Below are 16823 nucleotides of genomic sequence, written 5' to 3' on the forward strand. Positions count from 1 at the left end.
GCGATGTTTAATCACATTACTTTTACCTTTTCAGACGCCGCACATTAAACCCATCTGAATTAAATGTTCGTACTTGAAGTCATTATGTAGCGGCTTTAAAGACGCGATCAAGCGATACAATCTACACGGAAAGCTCAGATTTTTTTTGTTCCTTACATTAGCTCCGGAATATTATTCGTCTGTTCTCTCTGAATTGCTTCTATTAAAATCCTAATTCTGGAGGAAATGAGAACTGCGGCCTACGGAGCACAATTACCTATTAACCCTATGTGGTGATATTAAAGGGAACATGTCACATTGATCGTGCGGTCTGGCCATGTTTTAGGGGAAGAGGAGCTGAGCAGACTGATATATAGGACTATAGGGAAAAAATCATGGAAACTTAACTTAGTGAGTGAAATCTCTGTTCTTTCTATGAGAGGAGTCCAGTGGGCGGTCCTAATCGAGTGACTGTCAGCGATCTTTGTATGCATACTCATACAGAAGAGACAGACAAAAAAGTTGGGGACGTGGCTTCCAGTGACATCACCATCGATCTGTCTGGTGGACAGACTACGTAAAAGTTAAATTGTTGCCTACCTTCAATTTAAAGGCATTGTCCTTCTTAAAGCTGCCTTTGAAATCACGGCAGTGGGTGGCCCCATGCACACAGGGCAATCTGGACCAGTAAATCCAGTCTGTATATCAACCAGATTTCATAGCCCAAACTGTCAAGAGATCATGACTCCTATCATTATAGTGACCAGTGATCTTAGGAGTCGCTGCCTGTCTGTGGCATCACTATCCTGACTGTACATAGTATGGAGAGTAAAGCTGTGGGCAGACAGTGACTACCACCGTCATAGACCACTATCATATAAGGAGCCCCAGTCTCCTGTCTGGGATCAGGCCGAGAAGTATGGCCGGTGTACCGACTGGACTTTGCAGTATAATTGCCCCAAATGGGGCTCAAAAATCGGTTGATCACCTTTGATTGCTCATGTGTGCTCACTGTGCAGCGTCTTGTTTTTTCTACAGTGGCCACTACAGGCTAGGTGTGGTATTACATGGAAAGAAAGTCCTCCAGAGCTTCTGCCACACGCGTAAGATCAGCCAAGCCCAGTGTGCACGTCAGGTTAAAGTGGGTTAGAATGAATATCTGATATGTATATAAATCTATATGTAAATAATATTAGGCTACTATTCACGGCAACACTTGGTTGGTTACAAGTCGTAGAAAAATTGCATTTCAGAGAGAAAATAGTCCCAGGATTTTTGCAAAAACTTTTTTCCATGGAGATATTACCTAAAAACGTATAACCGCCTGTTCAGATCTTAGCTGTCTAACTCAAAGTAATTATATCTTATTGATGTTTGTTACCCATCTACGATCATTTCGCTTCAAGCTCTTCATGAAACTTAAATGGCGCGGCGCAGTAGCCTTCACATCCGATATATGGAAGCTTTTATACACAGTAACATCCATTCATAGTGGCAAGAAGGGACTAGTAGATGAGTTTATTAGCATGCAGGCGTCAGCAAACTTCTAAAGCTATCCTTACCAATATACATTGTGTTAATAAAAAGCCGTCATTGGAAGCCAGACACGACCTCGCTCTTTACTACATTCCTGCTTGTGGCATCACTTACGAGTCTGTGCATGGATTTACATCAGGATCGTCCAATGTCATTCACTCGCTGCACGTATTCACTCTATGTACTGTTCTTCAGAATTTATCTCAAGCTCACTTTCAGAATGTTCTGTAAGCGTCTGATCCAAGTTGCCTCGCAACAATTTCACTTCCTGTCTGAGTGACAACCAGTACTGTACGTGTGACTGCTTGTCCTGAATAATTTATAGAATTATCTCTCTAGAAGATTCATGATATCTCTTATCTCATATATACTGTATAAAAATGAGTTTCTGTCTGTCTGTTCTTTACGTGCAACCAAACGGCTGGACCAATCCTCACAAAATGTGGCACACAGGTACATCAGGTGTCCGGGAAGGTTTTAGATCGAGTCTCAACTCTCTCGGACGCACCGTTCCAGAGATAACGTATTCCCAAAAAATGACCTGCATTAGCCAATACAAACCTGCAAGTCTTTTACTCATATTCCAACTGTCATACACACAATCACATGTACCTTATCAGCCAATAGAAGCTCACAGGCGATTAGTCTCCACATGCACACAGTTTTACTCCATGTTTCCATAACAACCCAGCCATTTTTCTTCACTGCTGTAGGTCAGCTTTAAAAGGGCAGGGCGCTGTGGATGACACTGTTACTCAAGGTCACATACACACTGCTTTACATCAGGTATATATAACCAAATGATCGCAGGTTTTTCACTGATATTCAAATTGAGATACACATGAGCACATGACGCTTATAGACAAATGGAAACTCACAGGTTCTTCAGTCTTCACATACACACAGCTTTACACTAGGTTTCCATAACAACCAACCGATTCTTATGGGGACACTACAGAAACAAAAAATGAAATATATCTGTGTGAAGAGGGTTCCTTCTGCTAGTAAATAATAAGAACACATCTTATTTATATAGCGCAAATATATTCCGCAACATTTTATTATTATTATTATTATTATTATTTTTATTATTTATTATTATTGTTTATTTGTTATTAATTCCATGGTGCTTTACATTTGGGGGTTACATACAATACACAAAATATACAGTTAGATATAATACTAACAATGACCGACTGGCACAGTGGGGTAGAGGGCCCTGCCCGCGAGGGCTTACAATCTATGAGGGAAGGGGGGTAGAGACAGAAGGAGAGGGGGAGACTGTACAGATGGCAGTGCGGTGATAGTGTTATTGGAGGTTGTAGACCTTCCTGAATAGGTGAGTCTTTTACAGGCTTCTTCTCCTCTAAGGAACCAGCTTTCATAATTCACTCACATGTTCAGGTTATATTTAGATATACTCCAGAGCGGCACTCACTATTCTGCTGGTGCAGTCCCTGTGTACATACATTACATTACTTATCCTGCACTGATCCTGAGTTACATCCTGTATTATACTCCAGAGCTGCACTCACTATTCTGCTGGTACAGTCACTGTGTACATACATTACATTACTTATCCTGTACTGATCCTGAGTTACATTCTGTATTATACTCCAGAGCTGCGCTCACTATTCTGCTGGTACAGTCACTGTGTACATACATTACATTACTTATCCTGTACTGATCCTGAGTTACATCCTGTATTATACTCCAGAGCTGCACTCACTATTCTGCTGGTACAGTTACGGTGTACATACATTACATTACTTATCCTGCACTGATCCTGAGTTACATCCTGTATTATACTCCAGAGCTACACTCACTATTCTGCTGGTACAGTCACTGTGTACATATATTACATTACTTATCCTGTACTGATCCTGAGTTACATCCTGTATTATACTCCAGAGCTGCGCTCACTATTCTGCTGGTACAGTCACTGTGTACATACATTACATTACTTATCCTGTACTGATCCTGAGTTACATCCTGTATTATACTCCAGAGCTGCGCTCACTATTCTGCTGGTACAGTCACTGTGTACATACATTACATTACTTATCCTGTACTGATCCTGAGTTACATCCTGTATTATACTCCAGAGCTGCACTCACTATTCTGCTGGTACAGTTACGGTGTACATACATTACATTACTTATCCTGCACTGATCCTGAGTTACATCCTGTATTATACTCCAGAGCTGCACTCACTATTCTGCTGGTACAGTCACTGTGTACATACATTACATTACTTATCCTGCACTGATCCTGAGTTACATCCTGTATTATATTCCAGAGCTGCACTCACTATTCTGCTGGTACAGTTACGGTGTACATACATTACATTACTTATCCTGCACTGATCCTGAGTTACATCCTGTATTATACTCCAGAGCTGCACTCACTATTCTGCTGGTATAGTCACTGTGTACATACATTACATTACTTATCCTGTACTGATCCTGAGTTACATCCTGTATTATACTCCAGAGCTGCACTCACTATTCTGCTGGTACAGTCACTGTGTACATACATTACATTACTTATCCTGTACTGATCCTGAGTTGCATCCTGTATTATACTCCAGAGCTGCACTCACTATTCTGCTGGTGCAGTCACTGTGTACATACATTACATTACTTATCCTGCACTGATCCTGAGTTACATCCTGTATTATACTCCAGAGCTGCGCTCACTATTCTGCTGGTACAGTCACTGTGTACATACATTACTTATCCTGTACTGATCCTGAGTTATATCCTGTATTATATTCCAGAGCTGCACTCACTATTCTGCTGGTACAGTCACTGTGTACATATATTACATTACTTATCCTGTACTGATCCTGAGTTACATCCTGTATTATACTCCAGAGCTGCGCTCACTATTCTGCGGTGTGCAGACTTGTCCATAGACCTCCCTCAGTGATAATCTGCTATAATGCAGTTTTCCTATCATGTCTGCTATCGTTCTGTATAATCATGAATGTGCTATTACTAGAAGGTTGCATTGGGTTGTAAATCTGCCTGTCATGGACAAAGTACTCTAAGAATATTGATTTAGTCTGGTTTTATGATTTTTTTAGCGATCACTAGGAAGTAACCAACAAATGCGAGACACCAGATGTAATGTCCAAAGGTCCTTGTTGTCTTCAGAAACCAGTTCAGACTTAAACTATAACTTGTTTTCTGTGGAAATAATGGTATGCTCCACCTTCAGCCTTAATAGGTTGGTCTCATGAGGACAACTGTCTATATTCCATATGAAACCTAAGTCAGACCCCCTTCTATGAGGCAGAAGACAGAGCATTTAATTTCTAGTAGCTCTTATTCTGAGACTCGAGTCTACGTTGTATTACTTGACCATACATCTTGGCATAGGGGCAATGCCCAGCTTGCCACGGCTTCTCCTTGCAGTCTACTGTTGGCCAAGGATGCCTGCACTGCGCTCCCGTTTTCTAGAATGGGCAATGACCTGCAGTAACCCAACATCACCACTACACAGTGACGGAGCCATTTGATTCTGCCTCAGTCTACTATGTCATTCCAATGTCTGCTGTGAATCACTGTTCGGTGAGGGTGCTGGGGGTTGGACACCCGCCAGTCTGATATTGATGACCTATCCTAAGGATAGGCTATGAGGTTGGAGAACTCCTTTGATGTCCTATCCTACTGATATTAATTAAAATCAGATACTGATAAATAATCATTATTTAATAGAATTTTTATTCTATATTTTGTATATTATTTTGTTTGATAGCCATCTTGTCTATCCGCTTTACATCATTTGGCGATATGCTTTACAGCGCCCACAATGACCAGAGAATAAAATAAACTGGAGATTTCCATTGACCTCTATGAGAGAGTGGTGTGGGCATGCTTGGTAACCATTATTCCTGTGCACAAATACATCTGTCCGGGCTCGTAACATAGGCATAAATAATCATTATTTGGCGCGCTATATAGTACATATAAAACAAAACGTGCCTACCCCGACCTTCAGCGTATCCCAAGGTCAGTGCTTAATGACTCTACATATAATCTATGCATAAAGGTTTCAACACCTATCAATTGCGGAGTATCCCTTTAAATAATAGTGTTGCATTGGGGAGGAAGCAGCCGCTCATTACGCCAGTGTTTGCGAGTAGGTATAAAATCCCCTACTAATTGTGTGCTGCTCACTTACATGTCCATGACAAAGCAGCTAAATAAAGCACTTAGTAACAGCGGATAATTCAGAGATGGGCAATTACAGTGCGGATCTTACTGCAGTTTGTAATGGGTAGTGCAGGGTGGAAGCAGCTGCTCGGCTACGGTCACTTACTGGTATCTGAATGTATACTGAGACCTTAAAGGGTTAACCCTCTATTGATTTGTACAGGCTAAACGAAGTGACTTGTATATTCTGATTCAGGAGAGAGCACAGATTTCAATTTCGGGTTTCGCTTATCCATTTATCTTTTCATATAGTTATCTATTACTATTATAATACTGCCCATTATGTGCACAATTATAAATAGTATAAAACTACCCCTATATACAAGAATATAACTACTATTATACTGCCTCTATATACAAGAATATAACTACTATAATACTGCCCCTATGTACAAGAATATAACTACTATAATACTGCTCCTATGTACAAGAATATAACTACTATAATACTGCTCCTATGTACAAGAATATAATTACTATAATACTGCTCCTATGTACAAGAATATAACTACTATAATACTACCTCCTATGTACAAGAATATAATTACTATAATAATGCCCCTATGTACAAGAATATAACTACTATAATACTGCTCCTATGTACAAGAATATAACTACTATAATACTGCTCCTATGTACAAGAATATAACTACTATAATACTACCTCCTATGTACAAGAATATAACTACTATAATACTGCCTCCTATGTACAAGAGTATAACTACTATAATACTGCTCCTATGTACAAGAATATAACTACTATAATACTACCTCCTATGTACAAGAATATAACTACTATAATACTGCCTCCTATGTACAAGAATATAACTACTATAATACTGCCTCTATGTACAAGAATATAACTACTATAATACTGCTCCTATGTACAAGAATATACCTACTATAATACTACTCCTATGTACAAGAATATAACTACTATAATACTGCTCCTATGTACAAGAATATAACTACTATAATACTGCTCCTATGTACAAGAATATAAATACTATAATACTGCCTCCTATGTACAAGAATATAACTACTATTCTACTACCTCCTATGTACAAGTATATAACTACTATAATACTGCTCCTATGTACAAGAATATCACTTCTATAATACTGCTCCTATGTACAAGAATATAACTACTATAATACTGCCCTTATGTACATGAATATAACTACTATAATACTGCTCCTATGTACAAGAATATAACTACTAAAATACTGCTCCTATTTACAAGAATATAACTACTATAATACTGCCCCCTATGTACAAGAATATAACTACTATAATACTGCCTCCTATGTACAAGAATATAACTACTATAATACTACTCCTATGTACAAGAATATAACTACTATAATACTACTCCTATGTACAAGAATATATCTACTATAATACTGCTCCTATGTACAAGAATATAACTACTATAATACTACTCCTATGTACAAGAATATAACTACTATAATTCTATTCCTATGTACAAGAATATAACTACTATAATACTGCTCCCTATGTACAAGAATATAACTACTATAATACTGCCTCCTATGTACAAGAATATAACTACTATAATACTTCCTCCTATGTACAAGAATATAACTACTATAATACTGCTCCTATGTACAAGAATATAACTACTATAATACTGCTCCTATGTACAAGAATATAACTACTATAATACTACCCCTATGTACAAGAATATAACTACTATAATACTGCTCCTATGTACAAGAATATAACTACTATAATACTACCTCCTATGTACAAGAATATAACTACTATAATACTACCTCCTATGTACAAGAATATAACTACTATAATACTACTCCTATGTACAAGAATATAACTACTATAATACTACTCCTATGTACAAGAATATAACTACTATAATACTACCTCCTATGTACAAGAATATAACTACTATAATACTACCTCCTATGTACAAGAATATAACTACTATAATACTACCTCCTATGTACAAGAATATAACTACTATAATACTACTCCTATGTACAAGAATATAACTACTATAATACTAATCCTATGTACAAGAATATAACTACTATAATACTACCTCCTATGTACAAGAATATAACTACTATAATACTACTCCTATGTACAAGAATATAACTACTATAATACTGCTCCTATGTACAAGAATATAACTACTATAATACTACCTCCTATGTACAAGAATATAACTACTATAATACTACTCCTATGTACAAGAATATAACTACTATAATACTGTTCCTATGTACAAGAATATAACTACGATAATACTACCTCCTATGTACAAGAATATAACTGCTATAATACTGCTCCTATGTACAAGAATATAAGTACTATGATACTGCTCCTATGTACAAGAATATAACTATAATACTACTTTCTATGTTCAAGAATTTTACTAGTATAATACTGCTCCCCTAGTATATGTATTATAGGATAGTGCATGATAGTGGTTACTACACAGGAATGCTACTGACTTTGGCTTATCACACAATAGTTTGTGCGTCTCCTCTCTGCAAGTATATCTTTTTGTTGTTCTAAGTATATTGAAGTCTCTGGGCAGATGCCAGCTTCTGGATACAATGTGCATTATTAATGTTGGAAGTCCTGGCACTTGGAGCATTTTATTAGATCTATCTTTCTATGTCGAACTTATTAGTTAACCTGTTTTATGTCATCCTAAGGGAGGACTAACTGCTCCATTACTTTTATTCACTTCGTAAAATATTCAGTTAACATCAATTTTATGCATTATGTGCGAATACAGCTTTCGTCAGCATGACATCATATAAGATCTTATGGGAAACTAATTCTATTAAAACTGAGCTGTTATATGTGTATGTTGTATGACTATTATAATGCTGCCCTTATGTACAAGAATATAACTACTATAACACTGCTCCTATGTACAAGAATATAACTGCTGTAATACTGCTCCTATGTACAAGAATATTCCTACTATAATACTGCTCCTATATACAAGAATATAACTACTATAATACTACCTCCTATGTACAAGAATATACCTACTATAATACTGCTGCTATATACAAGAATATAACTACTATAATACTACCTCCTATGTACAAGAATATAACTACTATAATACTACTCCTATGTACAAGAATATAACTACTATAATACTGCTCCTATGTACAAGAATATCCCTACTATAATACTGCTCCTATATACAAGAATATAACTACTATAATACTACCTCCTATGTACAAGAATATACCTACTATAATACTGCTCCTATATACAAGAATATAACTACTATAATACTACCTCCTATGTACAAGAATATAACTACTATAATACTGCTCCTATGTACAAGAATATAACTACTATAATACTACTACTATGTACAAGAATATAACTACTATAATACTACTCCTATGTACAAGAATATAACTACTATAATACTGCTCCTATGTACAATAATATAACTACTATAATACTGCTCCTATGTACAATAATATAACTACTATAATACTGCCCCTATGTACAAGAATATAACTACTATAATGCTACTGCTATGTACAAGAATATAACTACTATAATACTGCTCCTATATATAGGAATATAACTACTATAATACTGCTCCTATATATAGGAATATAACTACTATAATACTGCCCCTATGTACAAGAATATAACTACTATAATACTACTCCTATGTACAAGAATATAACTACTATAATACTACTCCTATGTACAAGAATATAACTACTATAATACTTTTCCTATGTACAAGAATATAACTACAGTAATACTGCTGCTCTGTACAAGAATATAACTACTATAATACTGCTCCTATGTACAAGAATATAACTACTATAATACTGCCCCCTATGTACAAGAATATAACTACTATAATACTGCCTCCTATGTACAAGAATATAACTACTATAATACTGCCCCCTATGTGTAAGAATATAACTACTATAATACTACCTCCTATGTACAAGAATATAACTACTATAATACTGCTCCTATGTACAAGAATATAAATACTATAATACTGCTCCTATGTACAAGAATATAAATACTATAATACTGCTCCTATGTACAAGAATATAACTACTATAATACTGCTCCTATGTACAAGAATATAAATACTATAATACTGCTCCTATGTACAAGAATATAACTACTATAATACTGTTCATATGTACAAGAATATAACTACTATAATACTACCTCCTATGTACAAGAATATAACTACTATAATACTGTTCCTATGTACAAGAATATAACTACTATAATACTACCTCCTATGTACAAGAATATAACTACTATAATACTGTTCCTATGTACAAGAATATAACTACTATAATACTACCTCCTATGTACAAGAATATAACTACTATAATACTGCTCCTATGTACAAGAATATAACTACAGTAATACTGCTGCTCTGTACAAGAATATAACTACTATAATACTGCTCCTATGTACAAGAATATAACTACTATAATACTGCCTTCTATGTGTAAGAATATAACTACTATAATACTGCTCCTATGTACAAGAATATAACTACTATAATACTGCTCCTATGTACAAGAATATAAATACTATAATACTGCTCCTATGTACAAGAATATAAATACTATAATACTGCTCCTATGTACAAGAATATAACTACTATAATACTACTCCTATGTACAAGAATATAACTACTATAATACTGCCCCCTATGTGTAAGAATATAACTACTATAATACTACCTCCTATGTACAAGAATATAACTACTATAATACTGCTCCTATGTACAAGAATATAACTACTATAATACTGCCTCCTATGTGTAAGAATATAACTACTATAATACTGCTCCTATGTACAAGAATATAACTACTATAATACTGCCCCCTATGTGTAAGAATATAACTACTATAATACTACCTCCTATGTACAAGAATATAACTACTATAATACTACCTCCTATGTACAAGAATATAACTACTATAATACTGCTCCTATGTACAAGAATATAACTACTATAATACTGCTCCTATGTACAAGAATATAAATACTATAATACTGCTCCTATGTACAAGAATATAACTACTATAATACTGTTCCTATGTACAAGAATATAACTACTATAATACTACCTCCTATGTACAAGAATATAACTACTATAATACTGTTCCTATGTACAAGACTATAACTACTATAATACTACCTCCTATGTACAATAATACAACTACTATTATAGTGATACATCCATTTAATATAATTTGGAGTATAAGTTGTATTAGATGTGACGTCATGCAGTATAAGAGTTTTCTCCATGTTCGCCACCTCAGGGCTTTTTCTTGTGCTGTGGTAAATTCAGCGCCTCCTTACTCTCTCAGGTCAGGTTGGGTACTGTACTATCTCCAAGTGCAGCTTTTCCATGCAGTGAAGTTCACATTGAGTTTAGAGATGTCATATTTCATGATGCGGCCCTATGTTAAAGATCCTTCAGTTCTTGGATTTAGGCGGGGGATTATAAGGCGGTTCTTCCTTTTGTAGGTCAGTGAGTGTTTTATTGAGATCTTGAAAAACGAAAATATCTTATTGAAAACTATCTAAGACCTCTCATCCACCTCCTAGTGTCCGAGCTGCTTCTTATTGTTCTTCAAGTTCTTGGAAACCTCTTTGTGGTTTGTCTTTTGTTCTGTGTGTTTTGCTCCAGGCGGTATATGGCGTCACTCTTTTTATGGGAGTCCTATAGAAGTACTTGTGCTTGCTCTGATCTTACTATGGGATTTCTGCCATTGTGTCGCTTCCCCATCTGCACTGTCTGAGGATACTAGAGAAGAAGCCGCGCAGGAGAATTCCTGTTTCTTCAGGGTCTTCACAGTGTTCATAAATCTAGGTTGTATAATATATTAATGTAATCATCCCATAAGTTATTGAGTCCATGCTGGTGTTACTTAGGAGTGTATAGCATCATTATTTCACCACGATATGGCGCTCGTACCTGGATATGTTTTATTATTTGGACTAGATGTCGGCATTATTTAGGAATGTATAGCATTATTATTTGTGCATAGTATGTTACAGTATTAGGACAATATAATGAAATATATTTGGAGTGTATGGCGTTATTATTTATGCACGGCATGGCACTCCTATGTTATAGTATTTAGAACTATGTGACGGTATAGATTTGGAGTGTATGTATATTTTGGTGTATATGGTATTATTACGTGATTATTTGATCCCTACTCCTGTTTCATTGTATATAATATTATTTTTACTATATGATGGTATTTTTTATGCATTATTAGTGATGCAAATAGATTAATATTGTACTCTCCATAAGGAATCTAATCTCTGTATGAGTATAAGTCATCTAAATTCCGTTCTTCCTTTGTTCTATAGTACACCCGGGTGTGGATCCCTGACCAGGAGGAGGTTTGGAGATCGGCCGAAATCATTAAGGATTATAAAGAAGGAGATAAAGTTCTGCATCTGAAACTTGAAGATGAATCTGTAAGTGGATTGATGTTATTACTATAATGGTTTTTCAATTTTTTTTACCGCCATCACCTTTGCCAGTCACCTCTCTCCATTGATGGGCACAGAAGTCCACATATGCCAATCCCACCTCCTTGTGACGTCACACTCATTTCATAGGTCTACCAGATGGAAAATTGAGTTAATTTGCAATTTTTTTTTATTTTTGTTTTACAGAAAACACTCATAGTTAAGCCCAGCATTTATAGTAACTGTCCAACATGGCAAAATGATGTAAGCCATGTGTAGAGACATCTATTCGGCCCTGACTTGTGCTATTCGCGTCCACCTAATAAACTGAGTGCTGGTGTACGCACATGCTCAGTTACTGTCTCTGTATAGACAGCCAATAGGTGCAGTAGGTGGCAGTAGAGTTGTGAATAGAAAAAATAAAATAAAATGAAGGTATTTTTAGACTATAGTATTGCAGTTCTCTTTAGAAGAGCTATTAGCGGCCTATCCCTTTAAAAGTGTTTCCCCACCAAACACAAGAACTGGAGGCCTGTTCCTCTCTGGCCTTGTCCAAGGCGCCCCAGTCATCTATATGGGACTGATACAGATAGCCAAGTATCAGCTCAGTGGGATAAGTGTCTAAAGTGGGACAACCCATTAATGTAGGCTGGGTAAACCATTCATCAAGGAGCTCCCTCTAGTGGTGACTGCAGGGACTGTGTGAAGGAAAACGGGAGATTTAAAATTTAACTGAAATTTAATTTTGGGCTTAAACCGTAAGTGATCTCCCTCCCTGAGGTTCTCTGTAAACCATTACCATGACGGCCATTCTCCTTAGTGGTGTAAGTAAGAGACACCTTACAAATAAAACACCATTATGGGTCTGTAAGTGACAATATGGTGATTAACGGCGACTGTGATATCACAGCGCTCCAGTGCACGCTCTGTATATCATACTTCATTAATAGGGTTGTCAGGATGTCTCCGCGTGCCCTTGAGGGGGATTGTATTTTCTTAAAACCAGCGGATCAGCAGAAGAGACCTGGAGGGCTGTCAGTCGGAGGACCAGGCTAGTGATACATGGCCGGTGTCAAACTCTCCGCCATGTTCTGTCCTGGAAATAAACTGCAGGGAATAAATCAGAAGCGGTCATCTGAGGAGGGGGGAGAGGACGTTTTTATGAGGGGTCTGAGAGATCCTGCTGGGGAGGAGAATCTTGTAGATGTCTTGCCCCAAAGATTGGGTGTCCTTATAGGAGAAAATCTGTAGAAATAGACAAATATACATATATATTGTGTGACATGGTCTTCCGTACTGCTGTATCTAAGCCTATCCTGTGTGATACCGTCTGTGGAACCAGTGTGTATTATGTTTGATGCTATCTATAGATCTGGTGTATCTAAGCCTAGTACTGGCTCAGCCACATAACACTTCGGGCCGTTCCACTTTTGACCACAGGTGATGATTTCATCCATGTCCTTCTGATATGCCCCCAGGTTCTGGACTACCCCGTGTCTCCGACCACTTTACCTCACTTGCGTAATCCGGACATCTTGGTGGGAGAAAATGACCTGACGGCCCTGAGTTACCTCCATGAACCGGCCGTGCTCCATAACCTCAAAGTCCGCTTCTTAGAGTCCAACCACATCTATACATACTGCGGTAAGTGAACTATACTCAAATACTTGTCATCCTGAACTTGGAGATCAGCGCTGATCCTTTGGAATAGCAAACACTTGTCCTGCAGGGGTCAAAGTTTTTTGGGATTACCCAAAACCTTTGTGACTTTTTGCCACCCCTGAGCTATATTTGTACCTCTTTGCAACCCTAATGTTACATATTGTTTCAATAGAACACAATTATAGTGACAAACTGCAACTTAAGCCCCCCCTTATCCCACACCTTACTGAATGTTATATACGGTAATAGTGACATTGCAGGTTCAGTAGATTTGTACCTCCATGCAACTTTAATGTTAAATATTGTTTCAATAAAACACAATTATAGTGACAAACTGCAGCTTCACCTCCCCCTTATCTGACAACTTATTGAATGATATGCAATAGTGTTATTGTAGGTTCATTACATTTATACCTCCATGCAACCTTAACTATTGTTATATTCTGTTTCTTTGAAACACAAATATAGTGATTAGCTGCAACTTCATCTCCCACCTCCCCCTTTTCCTACACCCTATTGAATTGCATATAATAGTTGCAGGTTTAGTACATTTGTACCTTCATGCAACCTTGATTTTTGTTACGTGTTCTTTCAATGAAACCCAAAAATAGAGAGAAATAACATCTTCATCCTTCTCCCTTTTCCTGTGGAGTTATCTTGCAACCTGTAATCTTACAGCTGCATCATCATCATCATTATTATGATTATGTATACCTTCATGCAACCTTAAAGAGCACCGTTCACCATCCCCACCAATTCCAAATTTGCATCTTTCAATAGCTGTTGTTCACTGATTCCAGAAACTGTCAGGTGGGCGGTCTCTGTCTTTTTGATCTCGCCAAGAACTGCCCACCGCAGTAAAGAGCAAAACTGTGCTGAAACTAACAGAAATGATTGCTTGGGAATGGTGGGGGCTAGAGAAAAAAAATTCCAACTATGAGGCAATGGAGCAGCACCTATTAAAGGATGTAAAGAGTCAGCGAAAGGGGCATGTTTTTTTGTTAATGAGACACAAAAATAGAGAGAAACTGCAGCTTCAACTCCCTCCTCCCCCTCTATGTATAATTTTATGGAAATGTCTAATTCTTTAATACTGACTCCTGTTTTCTCCATAGGCATTGTGCTAGTTGCCATAAACCCTTACGAGCAGTTGCCAATCTACGGTGAAGATGTCATTTACGCCTACAGCGGGCAAAACATGGGCGATATGGACCCACATATCTTTGCCGTGGCAGAAGAAGCCTATAAGCAGATGGCCAGGTATGTCTGTATCTGTATAAAAATACTACCAAAGTAGATGTAATTTCTGTTTAGCTATTTCCTAATTATATCTGATTCTAGGAAAGCTGGGTGACAACTAGTATAGCAGCTGCTACAGCTTCTGTTGGGATGCCACTCAGCTTTACCAGACTCCTGGGAGCACAAAATGTATCTATGGGAAAACCCACCATAGATGTCTATAGAAAGTGGAATGAGGACCCCTATATGAGTGTGTTCACAAGGCAGAATTTGGCGCTGATGGAACGTCAAAATCACTGCCAAATTCTGCCCTGAGTCTGCCTAGCTCAATGGGAGGCAGAGGTTGAAGCAGGGCACTGAAAAATACTTCTCATCCCCCTATATTTGGGACTGACCGGCAAGTGAAAGCAGCGACAGAAAGCCGTAGGGATCCGAGGAAGAAGTTCACCTCAATTCCTCTTCAATGTCCTCCTTCTAAACTGTAAAGAAGTTTCTAGTCCTGCTTTCAGCTTTGAATCCGTACTAGACAATGCTCTGTGAGCTGAACAACCTGTCCCCAGACTCATACATTGGTATATACTGACAGCCGTATACAAGTATACCCAGTCTAGCAATGCTCTGTGAGCTAAAGCGAGCAGTAGCTGCACAATTCTCTTGACTAGTTTGCTACAATGTATCTCTCTGCATTCTCTTGACTAGTTTGCTACAATGTATCTCTCTGGATTCTCTTGGCTAGTTTGCTACAATGTATCTCTGGATTCTCTTTACTAGTTTGCTACAATGTATCTCTCTGGATTCTCTTTACTAGTTTGCTACAATGTATCTCTCTGGATTCTCTTTACTAGTTTGTTACATTGTATCTCTCTGGATTCTCTTGACTAGTTTGTTACAATGTATCTCTCTGGATTCTCTTGACTAGTTTGCTACAATGTATCTCTCTGGATTCTCTTGGCTAGTTTGCTACAATGTATCTCTCTGGATTCTCTTGACTAGTTTGCTACAATGTATCTCTCTGGATTCTCTTTACTAGTTTGCTACAATGTATCTCTCTGGATTCTCTTTACTAGTTTGTTACATTGTATCTCTCTGGATTCTCTTGACTAGTTTGTTACAATGTATCTCTCTGGATTCTCTTGACTAGTTTGCTACAATGTATCTCTCTGGATTCTCTTTACTAGTTTGTTACATTGTATCTATCTGGATTCTCTTGACTAGTTTGTTACAATGTATCTCTCTGGATTCTCTTTGACTAGTTTGCTACAATGTATCTCTCTGGATTATCTTTACTAGTTTGCTACAATATATCTCTCTAGATTCTCTTGGCTGATTTGCTACAATATATCTCTCTAGATTCTCTTGGCTGATTTGCTACAATGTATCTCTCTGGATTCTCTTAACTAGTTTGCTACAATGTATCTCTGGATTATCTTTACTAGTTTGTTACATTGTATCTCTCTGGATTCTCTTGACTAGTTTGTTACAATGTATCTCTCTGGATTCTCTTTGACTAGTTTGTTACAATGTATCTCTCTGGATTCTCTTTGACTAGTTTGCTACAATGTATCTCTCTGGATTATCTTTACTAGTTTGCTACAATATATCTCTCTAGATTCTCTTGGCTGATTTGCTACAATGTATCTCTCTGGATTCTCTTGACTAGCTTGTTACAATGTATCTCTGGAT

The 16823-nt window shown here is 37.1% G+C and overlaps 1 protein-coding gene across 2 annotated transcripts in view; it reads left to right on the forward strand.

The window, feature by feature from the left end:
• The window catches only part of MYO5B (myosin VB), a 131473-nt gene that overhangs the window by 44231 nt on the left and 70419 nt on the right, over nt 1–16823 (forward strand). For both annotated transcript variants that reach the window (XM_075268278.1, XM_075268285.1), the window contains exons 2-4: nt 12135–12245; nt 13718–13883; nt 15017–15161. In XM_075268278.1, the coding sequence (XP_075124379.1) occupies nt 12135–12245; nt 13718–13883; nt 15017–15161 (422 nt within the window). The remainder of the gene's footprint in view (nt 1–12134; nt 12246–13717; nt 13884–15016; nt 15162–16823) is intronic.

The sequence above is a fragment of the Leptodactylus fuscus genome, chromosome 1, assembly GCF_031893055.1.
Source record: "Leptodactylus fuscus isolate aLepFus1 chromosome 1, aLepFus1.hap2, whole genome shotgun sequence".
NCBI classification, from domain to species: Eukaryota; Metazoa; Chordata; class Amphibia; order Anura; family Leptodactylidae; genus Leptodactylus; species Leptodactylus fuscus.